Source organism: Notothenia rossii (assembly GCF_949606895.1).
Source record: "Notothenia rossii genome assembly, chromosome: 10".
Taxonomy (NCBI): Eukaryota; Metazoa; Chordata; class Actinopteri; order Perciformes; family Nototheniidae; genus Notothenia; species Notothenia rossii.
Window position 1 is genome coordinate 24752560 of NC_136908.1, and position 25042 is coordinate 24777601.

Sequence of the window (25042 nt, forward strand, 5' to 3'; positions counted from 1 at the left end):
AGTGACAAAGGCAGAGTGATGTCTATGCACTAACTCTCAGCCATTATTGTCCTCAGTATTCCCTCTCTCCGTCTCCCTGTGTCTCTGTCTCTCTCCATGCTACTAATATAGAGCAATATGAAAGTCAAGTGTGTGCCAGGAGACTGCAGCAACAGCCAAAAAAGACATGGAGGAGAGGGAGGGGGAGGGGGGTGGGGGGGGGGAGAGGAGATGAAAAATAGAGGGGGTGACTTGCAACTGTAGGGAGCTAATAATTTAGCAAAATAAAAATACATGAAACTCCCAATATATGAAAGAACAAGGACACAGAAGGTTAACCTGTAACATAAAGGTCTAGCAACATGTTGTCACGGTACTAGCATGATAACAGACAGCCCAGACATTATGCTGTACATACATCCGTCCACTCAATGTGCCAGTAACAGGTTAGCATTTCCATCATTGTCAAACTGAGCACAAGACAAGCAAATAAAGAGAGGAGAATTAGGTTTGTGACTTGAATGGTAATAGACATCATGTATATTCTGCTCTGTGTTTTCCTGCAGAGTTCCATCTCTCTGTATGCATCTACAACCTCCTTTGCAGGGACCTAGAGAACATCTAATCCTCCATCTGAATATTGATACAGCACTCTGTGAGGGCTGCATCTGCACTCCCACTGCAAGAGTGTCTCATCCACCTCTTACTGTGGTGCATTTCTGCTATATATACTGTATCTAAAAAGGACTTGTTAAGGCGGTTTGAAGGTTACAAAGTACACAACTTTGGTCAACTCCATTTGATAAAAAAAGGCCATAAGACGTAGTCAAAAGCACCTGAAAAAAGCAAGTCAAATTGAGTTTAGAATATTTTATCACATGTTCAATCACAACCCAATCACAATCAATCTCTGTGTGCTTCAGTAAGAGTTTCTAAATGTACAGGTTTGTCATTACCACAGAAAAGACACTGTTAGCTCAAACTACTATGCATTTCATAGCATGTCTATTAGCTGCTTTAGCAACAGATAACTGGGTATTCAGCTAGCAAACAGAAAAAACAACAACTGTAGAATGTACTGAACAAACTACTCTGAATCTCTTACAACTTGCCGTAATAAGCAACTGTATGGTACTATACTGTGTGATCAAATAAACGCAACCTAATTTACTTACTGTGTTAATTCAGAAATGAATGAAACACGTGTTTTGCAAACATCAAACTCTGTGAAGGCAAACAAAGCAATACTGTATGTGTGAACATGATTCATACTCATTTCCTCCATTTATAGGTAACAATAAATATAGGGTACACACACAGAAGAGCAGGGAACGTGTCACATGACATGCTGCAGTTAGAGTGACCCTCAGTCAGGCTTCAAGGACTGTGTGTCCAAATGTACTGTATACTGTAAATGTGAAGTGTTAACGGTGTACAAGTTGCTGTACACAGAGACACATTCAAGTGGCAGCAGGGTGGAGTGAAGCCGTGATATAGTCAACAGGTCTGGTAACTGGCAAAAAAAGGTTTATAAGAGGTCAAATATACATTTTCATTATTTAGAAACACCAAATGTGGGTGGGAAGCAGGTACTGTATAAGCAAACATTTAAGGGCATAATCATCCACGAGGATACTTTTTTGTGAGAGTCTAACGACACTGATGGCGCAGAATGTGCATTAAGTGTCGGCAATGAATTCAGCCCGATAAAGAGCGTGATTTGTGATTTAAGAATCCATATAAAACCAGGATAAAAATGTAAGCCATTTAAAGTAACCTTTGTGTTTAATCACTGGTCGACTTGCTAGATTTCATCGGAATAAGTCAGTCTGGATTAGACTCTCATATAATTGTTGGTGATGGGTCTGATCCTTTTCTAAGCTTTGCAAGTGCAGATTTGAAAAACTGTTCCTGGGGACGACTCTCAACATCCAATATCCACCAGCAGCCCCCCCTGTGGCTCAGAAATAGCTCTATTTTAGAAGCATATGGTGTCTTTGAAGTTTGGGAGCAGAGGTGGAGATAACAACAGGGAGGGAGGATGGAGGGTGGACAGGAAGAGAAACTAAAAGAAGAAACATGATGTTTTTTTTTGTAAACAGAAATTGAAGCTGTAAAACCCTGGGTTTCGATCATTAAGCAAAAGGGATAGATTTGGGGATGAAAGATAGTTCAACAGATGATGGACAAATAGCTGTATAGCTTCAGACAAAGCAGGGCGGGTATATGGATACATTTAGTGGTAGGAATCCCCTCGGGGCTCGACGAAAAAGCCGCCTCGCTGATGAATGCGCATTTCAAATCCCTTTTATGCAGAGAGGGGCATCACAGGCACCCACATACACAGGACAGCTGCATTTTAAACCGATCACAGAGGTATCCTGCCACATCCACACAACTCCTGTCATGACGAAGGAACACACAACACAGGAGTATCGATTATTGCTGCTGAGTGAAAAACCCTTTTAAGCAAGGACCTATGAGGATCTACTGTATCAGTGTTTGTGTGTTTCCTATGACTCAGCAACTGTGCAGCAAACGAGACATGTAGCACTAAACACAACATGACGTCAGCTGTCTTACTGCACAGCCACACTGTTCCGCCTCTATGATGAGGAGAAGTGAGCAAACTGTGGCAGCCGTCATGAAAATCGCCCGTCATCTGCTGTATCACTGCAGTGGCTGCAGCAGTGTTTTCATTCTCAAGGTGAAAGAGAGCTAAAAAGCTGCTAGCTAGAACGCAAACTCTCCTTCTCTCCTTGTCTTCCTGCAAGAGCCTCGAATATAAAGACATACTGTACTAAGAAGCACTGGGCTACACTTATAAGCTGAGGTCCATTCATATTTCAATACATATCAACAGGACACAAGTAACTTGGTACAGAGCCACGATGCACTGTACTATAGCAGTTTGTTGACAATACTAAAAGATAGATTTCTCTTTGAGGTGTAATAAAGTAATGTCTATGAATGTAGTCAGTCACTTTAAGTACTTCAGTTACTTCCTTCACTACTGTTATGATACCTACCAAAATGTGTCTGTGCTACTGTTTATCAAATACCAAATCCTCCAAAAAAGGATGTTATGTTTTAGGTTTGGTTTGTTTGTAAAAAAGGTTTTATGGCAAATTGTGGTCGGGATTTATACAATTTGGTAGCATAGACTAAGTAAGACATTCAATTTTGGAGCGGATCGATCAAATCAATCAATCAATCAATCAATGTTTATTTATATAGCCCAATATCACAAATGTTACATTTGTCTCAGTGGACTTCACAGTTTGTACGGAATATCAGTATGGCAATACGACACCCTCTGTCCTTAGACCCTCACATCGTACAAGGAAAAACTTCCAGAGAAAACCCACAGTTTAAAGGGGAACATGGGAGAAACCTCAGGGAGAGCAACAGAGGAGGGATCCCTCTCCCAGGACGGGATCCGAATGGTTGGGCGGATAAACCCATTATTTTCCACCTAGCCTTGCAGCCTTTGCAGAGGTCTGTACTATCCAAAAGCCCTTCCATTTTACTGAATTTTAAACGGGAGTCCCTGATTAAAATGGAAAAAAGTTTTGGTTGTTCGGTTTATGACAAAAAAGCTTTGTGTAGAAAAAAACTCGAAAGACTAGAAAGTAAATTACTACTAGAATACAATAGGACAGCAGAAAGCTTACACATCTTCCGGCGCAGACTGAAAACTCATCTCTTTCGACTCCACTTCGAGCGATAGAACTATTAACTAAGCACTTATATACTAACAAAGGACTGGTTTATCTAAAGCCAGTTGAGTAGCACTTGAAATGTTTTAGCTCGATGAAACCTGATGTCCATATATGATTCTGTTTTCTTCAAGTTTGTATTTTGTTCGTCGAACGCACTTATTGTAAGTCGCTTTGGATAAAAGCGTCAGCTGAATGCAATGTAATGTAATGTAATGTAATAGTCATGATACAGTAACCCTAACCTATTTCAACCAAAATCACTAGAGCTACACACACACAGTTATATTGTGTGTGTGTTGAACTGGTTAGAAAAATGACAGTGTCAGTTTGAAGCAAAAGTGACCCTGTCATTAGAAGCAATGACCCTTCTCTCACACACACACAACATTCAGCCTTTCTGTCTCTCACACTCTAACAGACGTCAGTCGTGGACGAAGATGTTGTGGTGTGACCAAAATAACAAGCAATGGAAGGAGGTGAGGGGAGGGAGGGAGGGAAGGATAATGGGGAAGAAGGATGGGATATCGTCTGTGCTACGTTGATTAGACTCTGGGGACTGGGACGGAAAGAATGGAGAGACGCACAGTGCCTTTCAAGAGCTGATAACAACACACACACCAACACATGAATATATAACCCTTCATGACCATGAACACGGTGCATGAATGACGACAATGCACCCTTCACAAAGCCACACTCGTACATATCAAGAGCTGTTAATTCCTCTCTGCAGCACTATAAGGCACTTGTTCACAAAATGGGCTCCAGAGACCTCCACCATCACAGGTTTGATGCCACTAAGGTGTAATTTACTGCAAATGATCCGAACAAATAACTTTTAGGTTTCATTTTCATCAACAAAAACATCCTCAGAACAAAATAGAGCATTCTGTAATGTAGATGTAACTAACCATTATCATCGATTAATCTGTCCAAAAAAAATGTGTCAGTGAAAGTCCTAAAATCGAGAACAAAAGCAAATGTTCTCATACTGAGAAAATACTTCCCTATATTTAGTCCAAAGATATTTCATTTTACATACATAGAAAAGCAACAAGTATTATTTTATAGGGATGCTCCGATCGCCAATTTTGGGGTTGATCATCGAATATCGGCCGATATCGATCGGCGGCCGATCGAAGCATTCGCTATTATTTTACTATGTGTTATTAAGCGTTGATTTACTTTTTTCTATCATTTAGATGATTTATTCAGGGGTTGCCAAGGTTTAGCAAATTTCTTTGCCAAATCATTTAGTTTCCTTTCAGCCGGGAAAAAAAAAAAATCATAGGCCTGGTATCAGTCGGCCTAGTTAATTAAGGGAACATCTGAATAAATCAACAATTTTTGGCAGCACTCAAGATAAAAATCGATCCAAGAGAATTGGCTATAGGATTTGATGTGTAATGAGAGGACAGAGATAGATAGAGGCAAACCTGAGGCAGGTATTTGACAGTCGCCTGTTGCAGAGGACTCTCAAGCATGGAATCCAGCCTCTCTGAAGAGCTACTGGTGAGCCCTCCCCAGTCCGTCTGACTGAGAGTGGTGCCTGCCGTTTCTGGAGAGGTCACCGGAATGTCGCTGCTGTAGCCCGACTCCAACAGAGAAGAGTGCTCCTGAACCTGGGGGTGCAAGCTAAATCCCTTGACAGTCAAAGTGTCCTGAATCCACATTTGGTTAGAGGACATGGTAAAATCCCCTGCAAAATTGTTGCCTCTACTTTTCTCCTCTTCAGACAGTTGGACTTTGAGAATATTTTCTGTGACTGGAGAAGGGGCAAGGGGCTCTTTGCGCACCTCTACCTCACTGTCACTTACACCACTCCACACTGGAGAACCAAAATCACTGGGATACACTGTCCTCACAACGCAGAGTTTACCATCCACCTCACGGATATGGACCACGCCTTTGTGCTCCCTCCCTGAAGGCGTCCGTACTATTGCTTCAGTCTTTTCTGGTTCTCCTTTAGCCCTCCTATCCTTCTTTTCCACACTATCTACTTTCCCTTTGTCATTTTTCTCCTTCTTTTGTCGAAGGATCCAAGGTTTCTCTAGAACCCCTTGAACTTTTTCTTTAACACGACAAACCCTTCCCCCACCTGGAGTTGTACTGCCCAGGGTTGGGGCTGTGTAGACTGGGGTTGTGGTTGTGGTTTGGCTCGGGATGCTGGAGACATCTATGATGGCGCTAACAGTGTCTTCCTCACCTGGAAGGCAGAAAACCCCTCTCCAGGCTGGACTGGGCTTGGGGGAACTTTCAAGTATTCGGTTGTTCAAACGGCCACCGAAACTGCCACTAACAGAACCAGGGGAAAGGGTATTACTGTGCAGATGAGTTTTAGAATGAGTTAACTCTGTATCAGGCACTGTCTTGAGAGTCCGAGCACTCTTGCTCAAATCTGCTGATTCTATAACAGCAGCCTTTTCCTCTTCGTCTTCATCTCCAACCTCTCTTTCATGGGGCTCCTGGCTTCTTTGTTGCTCAACGCCCTCCTGTTCTAGCTCTCTTTTCCTGTTCTTCCTTCCCTTGTGCTTACGTCTGAAACGTAGGCGCTTCTTTGGTGATAGTGTGGGGGCTCCCAGGTCCCCCTCCCGAGCAGGCCTGACACAACCAATTGAGCTCCCCATGTCTTTGATGTGGACAGATGGCAGTTTATGAAAAAGAAACCGTAGCAAATACAGGCAGTTGATCCATCAGGGAGGCCAAACTGATCTTCATTCAGATTTAAACATTATTTCAGTCTTTTGAAAGCAAAATACCATCCTAGAAAAAAGAGACTGGAGAATGGGGAATGTTCAGATTTGCTGGCAGGTGACTGACGGCTCCCTCATTAATCTGACACCTGTGAGCAATGTGAAGTTAGGAGCCGCGTGTTTAGCTCAATATTCCATAGCAGCATGTTAAATACAAGCAGGTGAATATAAAGAGGGATGATAAGAGCTGTCACCGAGGGAGGGAGAGGGAAAGTCTTTTCCTCTGGTGGTTTTTGGTTCAGTCACGAGGCAGGCAGCAGAAGGCTGACGCCACCTGTCCTTCCTCTTATCTTTACCTCACCTGATGTGGAATCACTGGAAAGCCGTGCTTTTTTGGGGTATGTAACAACAAATGTATATATGCAGGCAGAAGGGTGCTTTTCTTGGTCTGCTTATCCCAGAAGACTTGCGGTCACAGACAAGGACATGTGGACACAAATATGTCAGCAAAGACACACAAGGGAGGTGAATTAATTTGGTCAGGGTCAGGCGTCTGATTTATCACTCTTGGCAGGTGAGCTGCTACCTGGCTTAAGGCAATATGTTAGGCGATGATGAGTTTGGAAGAGGAACAAATGTAGTACAGGCCAGTGCTATCCAGACCCTAAGTGAAGCTCCAGCTGCTTCATACACCCTGCATGTATATGTGTGTTTCATGAGCAAAAAGTGTGAATGTGTGTGTGTACCTAGGATTTTGGAGGCAGTCTTATCTCACTTTTTGATTTGATGCCATAGTTCCCTCAGATATGAGACATGTATGCTACTGGGTGAAGTGAGAAAAACAAACGCCATTTTCTGCTGCAATCAGATTCCATTCTACATCCTCGACAAACCACAAACAATTGATGTTGAGATTTGTTGTTTCTCCAGGCGCCAATGTAATCCAAGAACTCTCTACACTCAGATCCAAAAGCTATCTGAGCTAATGAATTAATAATGCCTCTCTCTTCTACTGTGGTAATGTTAGTTCAGTGCAAGAGGAGGGAGGTAAGATCCATGACGTAAGTCAGCCATGCAACAAGGATCGTTGGGAATCCTATCCGTCACAGTGTTCGTAGTAAAAGTAGTATTAATGCCCAAGCTGTCGATCGCCCTCGTAGTAACGCCAAGCTTGGTGTCTCATTCCACCGAGGCAGCACAGTTTCCAGATTGGTTGTGGGTGGGAGATAGTGTGCAGTCAGCCAATGCTGCCACAGCTTGCTGGTAGATTCAGCCAATACTCTGACGGCTTGTTAAACACCCAAACATCATCTTCTGAAGATTTCTCCTGCTCATTGAGCTGGTGTTTCAAGTGATGTGTTGATCCTTCCAGCTTGTATGCAATCTTCCTTTAAAGGGACTGTCAATATGTTGTATAAAATCCCTGGCTTTAATTTCCATTGACGAGATTAGCAGGAAAGTCCTTACAAATAATGATGTAGGGTAGCCAGATACCTGTGGAATTTACTTGTTGTAGTCCAAAATGCAGCTGTGTGCCTTGGTGCGGTGTCAGTTTAAATGTGGATGTAGCCAAACACAGACACACTCCAATGTAGGCTCCAAAGACAGCTTAGCATCACATGCCTCTCCACTGGATGCCAGTCTAGAGATCCCCCTACCACAATGTTTGACCCCCTGAGGACCAGAGTTGGCTGGGAATTTTGTTCCAGTACTGACAAATCATAAACCTCCCATGTCCTGCTGTCAGTCTGCCAGTTGCTCAAGAAAGCTTCCTCTTCATCAGGTGGTGCAGTGCGACGCTGGTAACAGCCTTGACAAAATCCACAGTTTGCAGGAGGTATTCAGACCATGTTGAGGAAAAAACCTAAGGATGGAGAAAAGGGCTCTCTGTTTATTCTCTCTTGTTCCTTCCTGTCTCATAAAAACTCATCACGTTCACTTGATCTAATTAGGAAGAGGCATCTAGGGTACAACGGAAGCTGGACTCTAAAGCAGAACAGGAAGAGGGTGGAAGAGACTGGTCCAGTTAAAAGTATCAGACCTACTTCAGCTACAGATGTGTATCTGGATCAGAGCCAAAGGGATTCAGTGTCCGGTAAAGAGTAATCCTGAAGTCCACGCAGCAGAGGTTAGGACAAGAGGGTCTGCACGCCATATCCCCTTCAAAAAAACAAACACATACAGGGCGTCTCCTGCTAAAAGGTAACGGTGGCTCCGTCAGACGAGCATGGCCGGATTGATCCGATTGATACGGTGGACAACACGGGAACCAGCAAGTGTGTGGCTGTCCTGGAGAGAGCAGTGTGTGTTTGTGCCTGCGAGGTTGGGCGGTCCCCCAGTCAGCTGGGTGAGCTCCTATACATACGTGTCCACGAGTGTATCTTGTCTTGCCGCACGTTTACGGTTTGAGGCCTGCCGATATGAGGAAGCCTGGAGCTCCAATGACAGCAGGCAGCCTATATTCGCTTCTACTTTGGCTGGCTTCAGTCCTCTGCTTTATCCCTCGCACGCAGAAACCGGTAGAGGCAGAGAAAAGCTTTTATCTCCGGCTGCTGCAGCTTCACACTCTCTTCTGCTCGTTCTCTCACAATCAACCCCTCCCTCCTTTGCTCTCCTCCTCCTATTGGCTTCCTCGTTACTCCTGCCTCTCTCTCTCTCGCTCTATCTCTCTCTCGGCTGTAAGTGAGCAGCTTTCTATGCCACAAAACACACAAACGCACACACACTTGACCCAAAAGCTTCCCTCAATGACAGCGAGCAGGAGAGAAATAACATCTTAAGACTGTTGAGTCTCTGCAAAATAAATGAGAAGCGGGGGAGCACTTCAATCTATTTCTCCCTCACTCTATTCCCATCGCCTCCCTTCATCTGTCCATCAGGCTACAGGTTATGAATGGCTCCGGGGTGGAGAGGAGAGGCGCAGGGATTGAATGAGGAAAGAGATTTGAGGGAATTAAGAGAAAGTTGAAAAGGACAGAGGAAAAACAGGAGGGGATTGTTGGAGGATGGGAAAGGATCGAGAGCTGAGGGGAAATACACTTTGACTCAACGGAGATATTTAGACTGTTTTAGACCGGTAGCTAAGCTTTTCAAATCTGTGGTTGTATTAGGTCGTGGCAGGATTTTTAATGGCAACATGGAATCTGTAGGATCTCTGCATCAATGTGATTGAGTACCTGGATTTAACAGCGATAAATCCAATGGTTTGGCCCAAAAAAGCCCTTTCAATAGGATTTTTTTAATCTATAAACGCTTAGTACTTTGCCATTTTCAACAGAGGTATTAAGTGTTTCGGTTCAAGCTCCTCAATTGTGATAATTGTATATCTATTAAACATTATATCTTTATATCTTGGACTCTAAATTGGAAAAAAACAATAACCCAATGACGTCATGTATATTGGTAATTTCTGACATTTTATAGATAAAGAAGACATTTCATTCTTTACAATTTAGTCGGTAATGGTAATGGAAACCGCTCAACATATTTAAAAGCACAAGCAGTCTTAGAACCTCTATAGGCACCCACCCACCCTCACTGCACACACTGTAGGTTGAATAACCCAGCTCATACATACATGAGATCATGTACAGTGCAACATGGCAGTACCACTGCAGGAGAAAAAGAAATGTGTCACCCACACCGCAGATGAATCAACTCATGGTACTTTGCATAAAGTAAGTGCCTAATGTATGGGGAATGTTTTCAGAGAGACAGATATGGATGGAGACCGCTAACAGGCGGAGCTCTCAAGTGGGAAAAGCAACGCAGTAATCCATCTTCTCTCATTACCCGAAGAACAGAGAGCATAAGAAAACAACACGCACAAACATACATATGAACCATGGAGAAAAGCACAAGCCAAGCCCCTGAGGCTTTCATCCATTCACTGTGGATACATGGCATCATGAGCTATCAGAATGCAGCTTTCATCTGAACCCAGCTTTTCTCAAGACGAAACCACTGCATGTTGGATTTTTAGAAGCTCTTTGATCATATATCAGGCAGCTCTTTTGTCGATTCTGTGCACTGGAGCATTGTGATTGATCTTGATATTTTAATTATCATAATTCAGGCTCCATCTGCCCTCAGAGTAGTTTCATTCTTACATCCCAAAGCTGTTCTGAAAAGCACATTTGTAAAATCCAAGAAAAGCCTTTCCACCATTAAAACAATTAGTATTTATGTGACAAACACTTCACTATAATGTAGATACCCTGGTTTTTCAAGCACTTGAAAGCTACTCTGGTGTTTTTAAGTACTGCAATATATTATGCCATGTTGCTCATACATGACAGAGCCTGTAGAAGGACATGCCTCCAACTTATTTTATTAGTAAACGAGTGCCAATAAATGACTGAAAATAACAATAAAATCCATCTAATTTGTGTTGCTTAGAATCCTCAAGACTATTTTAGAGGGCTAACGGAACATTAGCTAGACAAATAAGGTTTGCATTAAAGATGTTTTTTTAAAGAACTGAATATAAACATCTGCAGCATCATTTTACTCATCATATTTCTTTCCGCTATATGGTGGGAATCGTTGGCAATCAATTGATGCAACACAGTTCTAAATTGATAACAATAAGCAACACTTATAGAGCTGCTGATCCTGCCTTGAAGCAAGTCATATCAGTGTTGAATTACCTGGTAATACATTAGCAGTGAGGTGCCACCAGCTTGGCCAATCACAGGCTAGAATTGTGCAGCATGGTTGTTTCCGATTGGCAACAGACAAGCCAGACCATCTTTAATACTGAGCTAACTGCTGTCACTTAGTGGTTTGCCTGAGTAACTACATTCAATGTAAAGCTTTGCTGCAGAAATAAATATGTTTTCATTTTAATTGCATAGGATGAAACATGAAAGACAAGCTGGAGCTGACAGATATTTCCTGGACAGACACAAATAATTAGCTTTGAGTTTAACACAGTTACAGTAGGATTGCTGACTAGGAAAGTTATCCGAGTCAGCTGACAGAGTGAGGTAACGCAGAGATAACAACTCATCTGTAACTCGATGTGTCAGAGAAATAATGACTTGCAACAATTACACCAACATTAAAAACGATAGCTCACTGAAAGAATTCCTATAATTGAAAGTAATTTGATGAGTCACTTGTTTGCACATACCGGCCACAAAGGCCATGAGGTACAAGAAAGAAATATATAACGTATTGAAATATTAAGATACTTCAGCAGTGACAAGTATTCACTATTAAACTCTAATGTATGTTATACTCAAATTGTATTAGAGTCAGAAGAAAACAAACACTTTTGTGACAATATGTATTGTGTATTGCTCTGAATACTGCACATCAAAACCACATGTTTAGAGTTTGATAGATGATATGCTAACAAAAAGAGATGGAAGATGTCCTTGAGGAAGATGTTACATTGTCTCTATTTGAATATAGCAGAAGTAATTCCAGATGTAGTTCTGATTCTAGGGATATGTTGTATACTTTGCAGTGTCATTGTACCATGGACAACCTGACATAGGTATGCTGCAGGCACACAGAGCCTCTCACTGCAGCAATGTCATCATCTTGCTTTGCAGAAGAATTCCCTCTTTCCACCTATTTATTTATTTTCCCCTACTTCATTCATTTCCTCCAGACCTCCTCCAGCCTGTCAATCATCTCTGGGGTTAGTCCTCCATCATCACTTCATCCCTCCCCCTATCTCTCTGTAACAACATTTTCTGCTGAGTCATGCCCACTGGAACTGTTGCAGGGGTGTCACGCACTACTGTTTCCGTAGCAACCAGCTGGCAGTGTTACCTTGCTAAGGGCCACGTTACAGCGCAGGCTACTGGTCGAACATAGCCACTACAACTGCTTTATTAACCTTTCTAATATCCACAGGAGAATAATGTTCCAGCAACAAAATATAGAGTTAAAAATAAGACGCTAAGAATGTTTTGGTTCAATTATTTCAAAAGTCTTGTAATAATTAGTTTTTGGCTGTAATAGGGCTGTCATGCATGAAAGGTAATGGGAGTCCCGCTGTAATGATTTAAACAAGAGTACAACTCTGTATGCCGGCTACAGATGGTGACGTAGAGACAGGTGACAGATATTCCACATCAGGAATCAGAAAAAATTAATTCAACAGTTCAAATGATTGACTGTCTGGATTAATAAAAACGAGACATTTGTTTTTATTTTGCAGTGCATTTTAGCTGAAAATGTTGATTTTTTTTCATAATCCTTAAGGTTAGGTCTAAGAACCGTTTTCCTTTTTTATTTTGTTTAGGAGGAATGTGAATTATATATTTTTTAAAGGTCCTATATAAACCATTTGGTACCCAAAGGACTAAATGTCTCCCAAAATGATAACACCCTATGTTAACTCAAAATCCCTGAAGAAAACTTGTCTCGCATGCCTCTAAGGTAAACAAGAAAATAAGAAAACTTGAGAATATTAAATAAATGGGGGTGGTTCAACAACAGCAAAATGAGACTGCAAAACTCTCTGCTCACAGTAAGAGTTTGAATATTGTTACTGGAAAGACTGAGGCAATGACATTTAAACAACACTGTCCAAAAACACTTAAGACTGAATGTTTCTTGAGATTCAACAGAAAAATATTGAAATACACACACCATGTTGCTAAAAGTCACCCCTTTTCTTACATAACACACACAGAACTAAGCTCATCCTGGCAGCGCTAATAACTCAAATCCCAACAGCTGGACAGAGATCCTTATTAACAACAGGACAGCATAGAAATAAAGTCAACATTAAGTTGTCAAGAACTAGATATAAGAGCCTTTAGCCTCCTGCTAAGCGTTTCAAATGAAGAATACAATAAGTTATCTTGCTGCTGGTTAGACGTAAATGACCATTAATCGAGTCCAACAGAGGAAACAGAGCCAGAAGCTACAGATCAGCGTGTGAGGGGTACAGACCTGGAAGTGAAGGATGATGGTCCAGATGAGACCTAACGTCAGCTTGGGGTTCCCGTCGGTGATGTCATCGTTTCTGATGTTCACAAGTTTGACCTGAAAATGGAAAAATTAAATATTTTTGGTTTGTTTTCCTCACAAATTGCTCAACATGGCATAGGAAACAAGATACAAAAAAGTAGCACATGAACAAATACACACTGAGAAGAAAACCCATAACTCCTCCTTATTTCTGCATGTTATGCATGAAAATGTATCTCTGTTCCCAATCTCTTGCCCATTATGTGAGAGACCTTGTTAAATCTTGCGGCTCCAGCTAAGCCGAGCCACCCACACTATATAATTAGACCTGCAGTGACACCCGGTAAGGATTCAGAAAAAAGAAAAGGTCATTACTCCCCCGGTGCTGCCTCCAGGGAACGACTCAAAGAGACAAGAGATGGTTTTAAAAAGAAAATGGGGTAACTAGAGATATGGAAAAAGAGCTGCAGCTCTGGAGTAAACGAGAAGATGCAGTCTGAGTGAGACAGAGATAATTGGTGATGGCAAGCAAGGAAACAATAAAAGATGCACTAGGTGAGAGAATAGGGTTGCAAAGGGTCATCCAATCTCTGACACATCTTTGCACTGCAATTTAAATAGTAAAATCTTACCTTTACATAATTAACTAATCTCGGGGAAAACACATTAAAATACTAGGATTAATTACATGTTTGGTTACAAATATGCCCATTCAATGTAACTCTTACCATGCACAGTGCACTGCATTCTCCTAGCACACACGCAGCCCATGCTAACAATACTGCACTGTCTGAGCCAGGACTACATGCTTTCATGTCCAGTAATTTTATAACTGGAGTGAATTTATTTTATATTTTATATGATGTTTTAGTTACATAGCAGATAGTAGCTTGAAGCAAAACACACAGTTTTTTCTTTTACTTTCAACCGTCTGCTAGTTCTTGCTGGCTAGCTGTGAGATGTAGCTTATTTGAGCTTGTTGAGGAGTTTTAATTCATTATTTCAATATATTCTTGACAGTAAAACATTTATTTTATCAAATGAACACAGCCCACATTGTTGTCTTGAGTTTTCAAAGTACCTTTAGCTTTAGTAAGTTATCTTGCTAGCTAGCTGCCATGTGGTGAGTTATTAAGCTAGCTTAATACATGGCACATTTCATACTGTATGTATTTTACAACATTTGAAAATGTACTGGGCAAATGAATGGATTATGTTTGTTTATGATATGGTTAACGGTTAGTTTCTATCTCCATATCATATACCTTTCATGTTATTTTACAGTATTCACAAGAGTTTAAATTCAAGTGATGGGCTATACCCCCCTCAATTAGATGAAGGGAGGAAGTCCAGGTTCAAAACTTAAAGATGTACTTATGGACACCACACAAGATTGAAAATTTCAAATAGGACGTAAACATTTATTTTTGTCTATGTAGCAACAGATCAAAAAGTGTGTGTGCGTACCTGTCTCTGTTTGAGGAAGTCCAGCGCTATTTGGACATTCTGTAGTCGATGAAATCTCATGCGCCCCTTTTCTCTGGGCTGGAAAGGAAAGAAAGGAGAATAAAATAATGAGAAAAATTAACAAATTAATTTAAACTCAGTCTTTTTTAGTGAAACAAACGCAGAAGGCAGCAGTGAGTGCAAAAAAGCTGATTTCAATCCACAGTGCAGTGAAGTAAAACGTCAGCGCAGGGGACATGAAATGGTCCTCTGGGGAGCGCTGTCTTCAACAGGAGCTATTAAAGACAGGCCAGAACTCAGCAGCAAACTACACCCAAACCATGCTGCTAAAGAAGGAACAATGCAAACCTCAGATCAGATCAATTTACACCTTTCCTTTATACAACGTTACAGTTTCACAAACAGACATCCCACTCAAGGTTTAGAGCACGAAATAAGTATAAGAAGAGAGTAAAGCAAGAGCGAGAACACACAGAAAACACTTAACAACCACACTCTTGCTGCAAACAGTATGTGAGTGCAGGATGCAGATGTGGGTACACACTGTGCTGGTAAAAAGAAGGTACACTCAGGATTAGTCATCACATCAGCAGGAGGGAAATGATGGAGAAGAGAGGAGAAGTGAAGAGAAAGGGATAAAGGAGAGGAGAGGGGAGAAGAGAGAGGAGGATAGACGAGGTAGAAAGGAAAGAAGAGGAAAGGAGATTAGAGGTGTATATTTGTGCAATGCTATACATTACTTGTATTGTGTTTGGATTAAATTAACTGATGTATTGAGCTAATAAACGTGTAAAGGCTGTTTTTTAAAACATCAGACAATTAGACGGTTTTCCTTTATTTTGAACGCAAATAACTTTTTTGTTTCTATATAATACACAATAGATAATTTCAAAAATGTGTTACAATTTTAGTTTGAAATATCATTATCCTTAATGTTTTATGTACAATTGAATAAAACCAAAGGGTTCATAATTCAATTATTATAACATCTGAAATTATTTCTAGGTGGATACAAATTAACATCCCCTTACATAAGTTGTATACCACTATAACAGATCTGCAACAAATTCTAAATTTAGGAATGTTTTTAGTATTTTGTTTAGACCGTCAAAGAGCTTCTAATGTATCTGTATAACAATGGTTGCGGTCGTACTGAGTGATAGTGTGGAACACCATTAAAATGTTTGTAATTGAGGTTGGCTTAACATTAGAAATATCTAAATATATATTGGCTGTAGTTTCCAACACTATCGCAAATACATAAACATTTCACATGTAGTTACATTATTACCATTAATTGTGTAAATCCAAACAGAAATTATTATCTGATCGCATTGTATTACTAATGAAGTGGCAACTGAGCATATGATAATATATTTAAACTGCATTTTATTGTCCAAAGATAACTGTTGGGTATAAACTTTATTTCCCTATATTGCCATTTTTTCAGAAACTAACTGTTTTTTTTAAGACTGAGGAATTTTCATTTCGGCATGTCTATATGTCAGCTCCCACAGGAAGAACTACTTTCAACATGACAATCATCTAATCGTTTGTGATGAAGCAGTGACTCAGCAGAAATGACAGCCTGCATGTATCACACAGTGACTCAGCAGAAATGACAGCCTGCATGTATCACACAGTGACTCAGCAGAAATGACAGCCTGCTTGTATCACAGCAGCTCTGCATGGTGTCATGTGCAGCCCAGTTTGCTGGTCAGAGATCAGTGCACAGCACTCCCATGCAGCTCACAGCTCCACCTGTGGGGGGGCAGAGGGGGAAGCTGAGGGGTCAAAGGTTAGAGAGTGAGCGATGGAGAAGGGGGGGCAGGGGGGTTGACTGGAACATACTCCCTGAGCTCCTTCCTCCTCCTCCTCCTCATCCCCCCCTTCGAGCAAGATGAGAGGGGGGGCCCGCAAGGCGTATGCCCTTTTCAGTGGAGGGCCGCTCTTCTGTTGCTATGGTAACAGAAGGAAGGGGATGGGAGATAGAAACAGAGGAAGAGGAGATGTACAGAAGAGTGAGATATGGTGGATATAAAGGACAGAATGAATGAGTTGAAGTATACAAAAAAAAGAGGAGAAAAGTCCTATAACAGCTAAATCAAGTTCACATGTCATGTTCATGAAGGCTGAGAGAAGTGTCTGAGTCAGCAGTCCGTCTGGATTAATCTACCTGTCAGCCACTAAACCGGCCTGCGTCACATGTGTCCTGTTGGTCTGTCTGCATTAGGAACTAACACTCTTACATCACTCTGCTGAGCACAGTCAGGCCACTAAGGCTCAGGAGGTAGAGTCATTAACCACAAGGTCGGCAGTTCAATCCCCGGCTCCTCCTGTTGAGGTTTACTCAAACAGGCCTTATTATGCTTTCTCTTTTTCCTATATCTTCCAATTAAATGACGACCACATTTCCATCAAATGAAATGGCAGGTAGCATCACACATGCTATTGGTTAAATTGAAAAAGGCATTCTTTTGAAAAGGCATTCTTTTTTGTAAGACACTATTATTCTACAGTATTGTTCCATTATAATGTATAAAGAATAAAGCTTGGGTATAATTGTTCTTAAAAAAAACATATATAAAAACAAGGAAACAAAACCACTAGAAATATCCAGATCCAACTCTAATTCTTGAATTGTCCAATATCAGGGTCAAGCCCTTCTTGCATACATTCTGAATACAACATTCCAGTTTGTTCTTCTTGATCATGAATCGTGTGTTAGCCTGGAGCAAAAAGTATCCTCAAGCTGGAAATATTTAACAGCGTCTTGAACTCCAGCGTTACTTTTGAAGAGTGTGTGTCACAATCTCAGGACTGTGATGTGATGAAGTGGGGTTGACAGGGAGTGTGATGGATCACAGGAGGAGTGTGTGGAGGAAAGATTACAGTGTGATGACATGAGTGAGAAAATAATCATGTGTCTGTGCAGTTGTGTGTGAGCGAGATATATAAATCCATACCAAGGTGACTCCAGAGAGGACCTCCAGTAAGGAAATGAGGTTGTGCCCATCCCTCAGGTCCTCGTACAGGTCTGTTATGTGCTTCCTCACCTGGGGAAGGAGGGACGAAAGAGGGAGGGAAGGAAGAGAACAAGTTAATCATCCCTCTGTTGACACAACCCTGGTGACCTTTGCCAGGCAGCGGTTGCCGAGCCGACAGAGATGAGGCACCAGCTGTGGCTTCTTGTCTCTGTTGCCATGACATTGCCTCCACAGTGAATGGGGTGGGGGTGGGCTGTCACCGGCGGCAACTGCTTATTACACAGTGACTCAGCACCCTGATCAGCATTAGTGCTGGTTTTGTTTGAAAGTGGGTCACTCAGTGAGACAGAAAGAGACGGGAAATGTCCTAAGAAGACAGATTTTATTATTATAGGGTCAGCTGTACCTATCTATAATAACAATTCTAAAAGAAAGTTCTATAACTGTTTAATGCTAACACTGACAGAACTACTTCTTTATAATCTATGAATGAAAGATCCATTTCTCATGTTCAATGTCAAGGGGTTATTCCTAATAAAGAATTTCCAATGAATAAGGTAAAACATTTAAACACTGGCCTACATTATTTAACCTTTTTGACATATTTATTGTTGGATTATTTTCACAGCATCATGTGGTTGTTCCTCCACATGTTGTTCTAAATGGAGGAACTTCTAGTGATGTGATGTTGTAATTATACAGTTTTTGACAAACAGAAATATTGTTTTCTGGCATCACTTTAAAATGTTACAGGGAATATCTGCATGTTGATATGAGGGCGCACGCCAAAAGTAAGAGGGCGCTGCACACCTGTTACCTGGTTTAGACAAAACCCTGGAATGACAAGCAGTATAACAATTATAAAAAAAGTTAAAGAAAGAAAAATGTCCAATAAAAGTAACACATGATGTTATGCCTCATTGCACTGTTACAACAAAGGTAACATGTTGTTATGGAGTGAATAATGAATAGAGACAATATTTTACATAATAATAAAACACAGTTTTTGTTTTGCAAGCTCTTCTATTTTGGTCTGCTTTGACCAGTTTCTGAAGGATAAGCATACGTTACAATACAATATCTGCAGAAGGACACAGCAGTATCAGGCACAGGCAAAGATAAAGCCTTTTTTTTGTAAAATAAATGATTAAGACAGAGGAAAGAGAAACACCCAGTTAAAATGCTGATCCACTTATGCTGCCGAGAGCACATGTCTACCTTTAATACAACAAAATACCTGCTTCTCTGCATCTGCACTGAGAAGAGCTTTACCTCAGTCCAGGCCTCAGGACAATAAACTGTACTGCCACATGTCACCACAAGAGGGTGGCACACACACACAAGAGTAAACAGAGAGAAGCTGCAGGGGTCTAATCTTTCCAACAAAGTCATAAATAACAAAATATTATTTCAACAAAACCAAATATCTAATACCTCATTTATATAATGTTAAACATTTTTGATTTAGGCAGGACATAACTCCCTCCTCTGAGCTATAAATGTCTTTGCTTTAACCTCCAGCTACAAAAGTAAAAACATCCCTCCACTTGTCCTCAATAACCCCTTTCCTTTCTTTCCACATTCATGGTCCTCATCTGAGTCACAGTCTCACCCTCCTGTTTCCACACTGAGGGTGACATCAGCTGTTTTAGACAGGAGCTGATGGTACAACTGTTAATTAGATGTCAGGAAGGAATGAAGTATCCAACACAGACAGGAAGTGAGGTGCTGTGTTTGTCTAATTGTTTCTCCGTGAGTCAGAGGCTGTGAGAAATTAGTCTGAACAAGTGAATCCTTTCTGTCAATGATGTGCTTACTGGAACTAAACCTGGTATCTTTTTAAATCATCAACCCCGTGAAAAATGTTTAAACAATTACCTAACATATTTACAGGATAGGACAATAGAGTATAGGCCAAACCTGGAATCATTTTAAAATTATAATTGTTTCTAAACTGCTTTGTGTACGTACAATACCTAAAACCACGGTGCCAAATGAGCTAACCTTCAAGGATCATTTAGGCCAGTCAGAAAGCCCCTGCTGCATGACACAAAAAGGTGCAACCGTTAGTTGATAGGGAGAAATATAACTGCTTCTATGATAATAAAGTAATATATTAAAGTATTTCATTCAAAAATGGCAGAACATTTGTAATTTGGATATGTTCCAATTTTGTTTGTTTAATATAATATTAAAGTAAATATCTTTGGGTTTTGGACTTTGAGAAACTGGGATGCACATTTTTTTTAAATTGCTAAAACATGCATTAAATAATCTTGAAAATAATCAGAAGATTGTATTTATTTGATTAATAATAAAGATAGCCATTGGCTGTGGCCCTATTTACACAGTGTGTACAGTACACTGTGGTGTGTGATACTCAGTAACTGCATACAACATCCGGTAGGACAGAGTTCAGTCTGCGGACACGTCTCCTAGTCAGAGTGGAGCACGACTCCTGACATTTCCCTGTGTGTGATTTATTTTATTTTTGCTGTTGTAGTTGTTGTTAAGTGTTTTGATTGTAAAGTGTTTTGATTGTATGTACAGCACTTTAGCTCGACCAAAAATCGTTTTAAAAATGTGCTATATAAATAAAACTTGATTTGATTTTGATTTGAATCTAAAGTCACTCAGCTGGATCTGTAGATTGTCACTATGTGATGTTATGTTTTATGATCAGGGTGTTATAGCGCGTCTGTGTCCGCTGGGATGTTGCTGACACATCCAGCTGTGTGTGATGAGACGAGACGGCAGCTGTCAGAAGAACGGTTGTTCAGAGCTTACTGTATGTGAAACACTGCGAGGACAAGCACAAATGTAAAATAGCTTCAAATGTGATTTAATAGTTTGACAACTACAGTAGGATGGTAGAATAAATGATGGCAATTATATGAATGCCAATTGGTGTAAATTAAAGCTTTGCAGATTTACATGTTGCTCAATTTAATGTGATTTTATACAATGTGACTCACATACTGTATCTGAAAATCCAAGCATGAAATATAGTTCTGAACATTATGAGCACATTCGATACAGTTCTGCCTGCATAAGACTTAGCAAAAGTACACCCAACAATCTTGCTGTTTAAGTGTTTACAGGTTATCTCAAGTTTTTTGTGTATCATTTCTTGATTTTCAACATAGCCTACTTGTTTTGAGCCAAATTATGTTTGACTTAATTTAACAAATTAGTTTTGATTTGTTTTAGTCTTGTTTCAATTTAAAACATAAACCAAGTATTTAAAATAGAGACCGTATTCATGGAATAAATACTTTTACCCTTAGAAAGTATTTCAGAATGCAGTTTAGTAAAAGGAAACGGAACGTAGCCTCTTCCCTCCTCCTTAATGCAAAGCTACTGGATCTGAGCTCACTGTGTCAACACACTGCGGGTCAGAGAGTCACTGCATGCCAGCAGGTAGCTCGGAGGCCAGTGTTTATATTACACTGTTTGCATCACGCATCACGCATCTCACACACACACACACACACACACACACACACACACACACACACACACACACACACACACACACACACACACACACACACACACACACACACACACACACACACACACACACACACACACACACACACACACACACACACACACACACACACACACACACACACACACACACACACACACACACACACACACACACACACACACACACACACACACACACACCTGTCAACACCCTGCACACCTGAGCGGTCTAACAAATACCAGACATGACACACAGAGCAAAACGGAAACCAACTTCCTGAGGGCGGAGCGCTTTCTATCTTTGTCTACGTGTTTTGATATTTTCTTTATATCCCTTCTCTTTGTCTCAGGAGCTTATTCTTTATTCCGTCTCTTAAATCTTCCCTCCCTCCTAGCCTCAGTTGTGTCCTCTGTGTGTTTGTCTGTAAATCCCTGCAGATAGGGCGGAGGTTTGTACAGACCTGGCTGAGAGTCAATAGATGAAATATTTCACCCCACTCTGTTCGATCGTTGGGACATGATGGCTTTTTGAAATATGGCTTATTTGCCAACACTTTCTCATCAACCAGCAGCTGATGCTTCTCCTCGCTCATTTGTTATCCATGTTTTCATGTCATCTCCCCCCCCGCTCCATCTTATTCCCCCCCACCTGCCCTCTGTCTCACCTTCCTTCATTGATCACAACTCTTTGACCTCTGTGCTCAGGTAAAGGCTTACAGTGTGTCGAGTTATAACGTTTTTTGTGCATGTAAATTATTTTAAATCCCAGTGTTCCTTCAGGAGGTAGTTTCTCTCTCTCTCCCTCTCTCCCCCCCCATGCCTGAAACGCTTCCATTGGACTCCTTTGTTTACTTCCCTAACATGGTGACATCACTATGTAACACTGGCGCTTGGCTAGCGCTCCAACACATTTAACGTGATTGACTAAAGGGCGGTACATCTCTAACCGGTTGACCAATCACAACAGAACCGGCCAGCTAACCAATCAGAGTAGACAAGGCTCTGGTTTCAGATGTGGTTTTAAGGATATTTCATTGATAAATAAATTAAAAGAACATTTAATTAAAAACTAAAATGCTTCAAAAGCTTTATTACTGTTTCAGCACTTATTCTCTCATATTTTCATTATTAATTATTCTGCATCGCATTTAGGCAAATATATAATATTTTGGTTTATAAAATGTCAAAGTAAATGGTTTAAAATCACCAATTCTCAAACCCTGAATTTACATCAGAATATTGTCTTTTTGGCTCAAGCCATCATAGATTTGACTATTGTAGAAAATAAAACAAAACAATTTATATTTTATAGTACAGAAACAAAACTGTTTTTTTTAATGTTTCCTTAAAAGCGTGCCTAAACCATTTATTGAAATATCTAAATTCCTGCCAAATTACTATTATTTTGATCAATGACTCAATTAATCAGACAATCATGTGTCTATGTAATGATACGTTGTTTTGTTTTTTTAAACCTCCCATTACAAATGAAAGGAGTGAAAAATCCTCCCCTCTCTCCGCCTGCTGCTCTCACTCTCCATCTCTGACCTACATGTACAGAGAGCTGTGTGTGTGTGTGTGTGTGTGTGTGTGTGTGTGTGTGTGTGTGTGTGTGTGTGTGTGTGTGTGTGTGTGTGTGTGTGTGTGTGTGTGTGTGTGTGTGTGTGTGTGTTGATATAGAGTGACACTCGCAGGCTGAGCTGTGTGATGACAGCCGCTCCACAGTTATGGGGTCAGACAGACGCTTCACGTTGGGTCATGTGGCAGAAATACCCAGCATTCCCCTTTCCTCAGAGTCCTTACCGCCTGTGTGCCTGTGTGTGTGACACGGGGCACACTGTACTTTATTTGATAGATCTGGCATGTGTGTGCAGATGTGACAGTGAGCAGAGGCAGCTGTCAGGGGCCAAAGTCAGGAGACTAACAGTTATGTCAGAGATTATAAATCACTGTTTTCCTTCCAGTTTCATTATCTTCAACAATTTATGTCCTTTACGACAAGTTCACGACTCTTTGCAACTGAAGCTTTGATGTGAATTGAGGGCTTTCAGGTATATATCATTGGTCCTATACAGCTTATTGTACTGTATTCAACCCTTTAAAACGTAACAACCTCTCGACAAGATTCTTTTAAAAAACTACAAATGCTAAAATGACACCATTTGTCAAAGGCAGAATCTGTTACTAATCAGTTCCTATAAAAAACAATAAACACTGCTCTTCTCTGTGCAAAAGGGAAGATATGAATGACTTCTCTGCGAAATGACAAAATATTGAGTGGTCCAGAGAGGTTGGAAGTTGATGTTGTTCAAATGTAAATAGCTCAGAATGTTTAGCACCTATTTTATGCCAATATTTAACATAGTTGTGGAAACACAAAAGTCGTGTGTATAGACCAGATTTTTGCATCATTCAAATTGAATCCCTTCAGTTTTTTTTTATTTATTGATGCCTTCAAATTAAACAGTCATGTTCAGTATCCTGGCGAGACAAAGACAGTCTGCCAATCAATAATTTAATATCTGCATTCCAGCAAAGGTCTGAATTCACAACCATTATTAAATATTCATGCAAAACTCACATTGAGTTTATATATACCGCTTTTCCTTTGCTACAACACATGATTGAATAGTTAACATGGCCTGACAGAGGGAGACGCTTTAACAAGATGTACCGTTAACTTACCACTGATCAGTTACGCAGCACTGATGAAGACGGACCAGATGGAAGTGTTTTTAAAATAAATGTAAATATATTTTGAACCTAGAAGCACAAGAAGAGGCTCTACATTGCAAATTGAAACCATAAGTGCTTTATGAAACCAACATTCTGCTTACATAACACTAATAGATGTGTAGGAACACCTGACAGAGAAGAAGAAGATGGAGAAAAGAAGATGTCATGGTCTCCTTGAGATTAGTGTTTACTGTGCTCAGTTGCTTTATGGTGATAACTCAGGCAGTAAAACTCATCCGTAGCAGGTTCCCGTGATACGTACAGGCGCTTTTAATATCCTCCTGCTAGATTTACGACATATGGTCCAGGAATTGTACGACCTGAGGCTTTTTCCTTCATTGATTTCAGGATAAATGTTATTTTAGGTGGTATAGGAGGCCGGATAGTAGTAGAGCTGCAACAATTGGTCTTCTGATTGATTCGTTTAGTGCTTATTCTAATCATTTATAGAGATAAAGTAGTCATTTTTATTGCAAAATTGCCAGGAAATGCCATTTGCAGCCTCTCAGATATGGAGATTTGTTTCTTTTTATTCTCTTTTATATCAGTTTATGTTATAATTTACTTTGTAAAACAGACAAGTTAAATCAAGCAATCTGATTGGTTCTTAGCCGTTATATAATGAGCGTATATCACGGGTAGAATTGTAGTTACTTTCCACAACAAGTCAGTATCCCTCCGCGTCTGAGAAAAGCTACAACCGTTCCAACTGTTACATTACGTCCGTTACGAAACTAACTAACTAACAAAGCTTAAAGTGGAAACATGCCAGGGACAATGTGCAGCAAGGACTTATTGACCGTTGTTAAGGACGCTCACATCTGTAGAAAGAAGTCCGGTTGATTTAACTGTATAAAGTTGGGCTGAAAAGCAAACAGCAAGCTTTTCAAACTGGGACAAGAAAACAGCGGAGAAGTAACGGGGCAGAAACCCTCCTTTTTACGCAACGGTCCAGACATAGACATCAGACGGCAAAACATATTCAGTGTGCAGTTACTTAGGGCAGGGATATACAGTGTATAGATACTTT

General features: G+C 40.6%; 1 protein-coding gene across 1 annotated transcript in view; it reads right to left on the minus strand.

Moving 5' to 3' along the window:
• The window catches only part of macf1a (microtubule actin crosslinking factor 1a), a gene marked incomplete at its 5' end in the record, with an annotated part of 277749 nt that overhangs the window by 128322 nt on the left and 124385 nt on the right, over nucleotides 1-25042 (minus strand). The window contains 4 exon segments of the mRNA XM_079655334.1: nucleotides 13310-13402; nucleotides 14795-14872; nucleotides 16646-16753; nucleotides 17761-17850. Of these exon segments, the coding sequence (XP_079511460.1) occupies nucleotides 13310-13402; nucleotides 14795-14872; nucleotides 16646-16753; nucleotides 17761-17850 (369 nt within the window).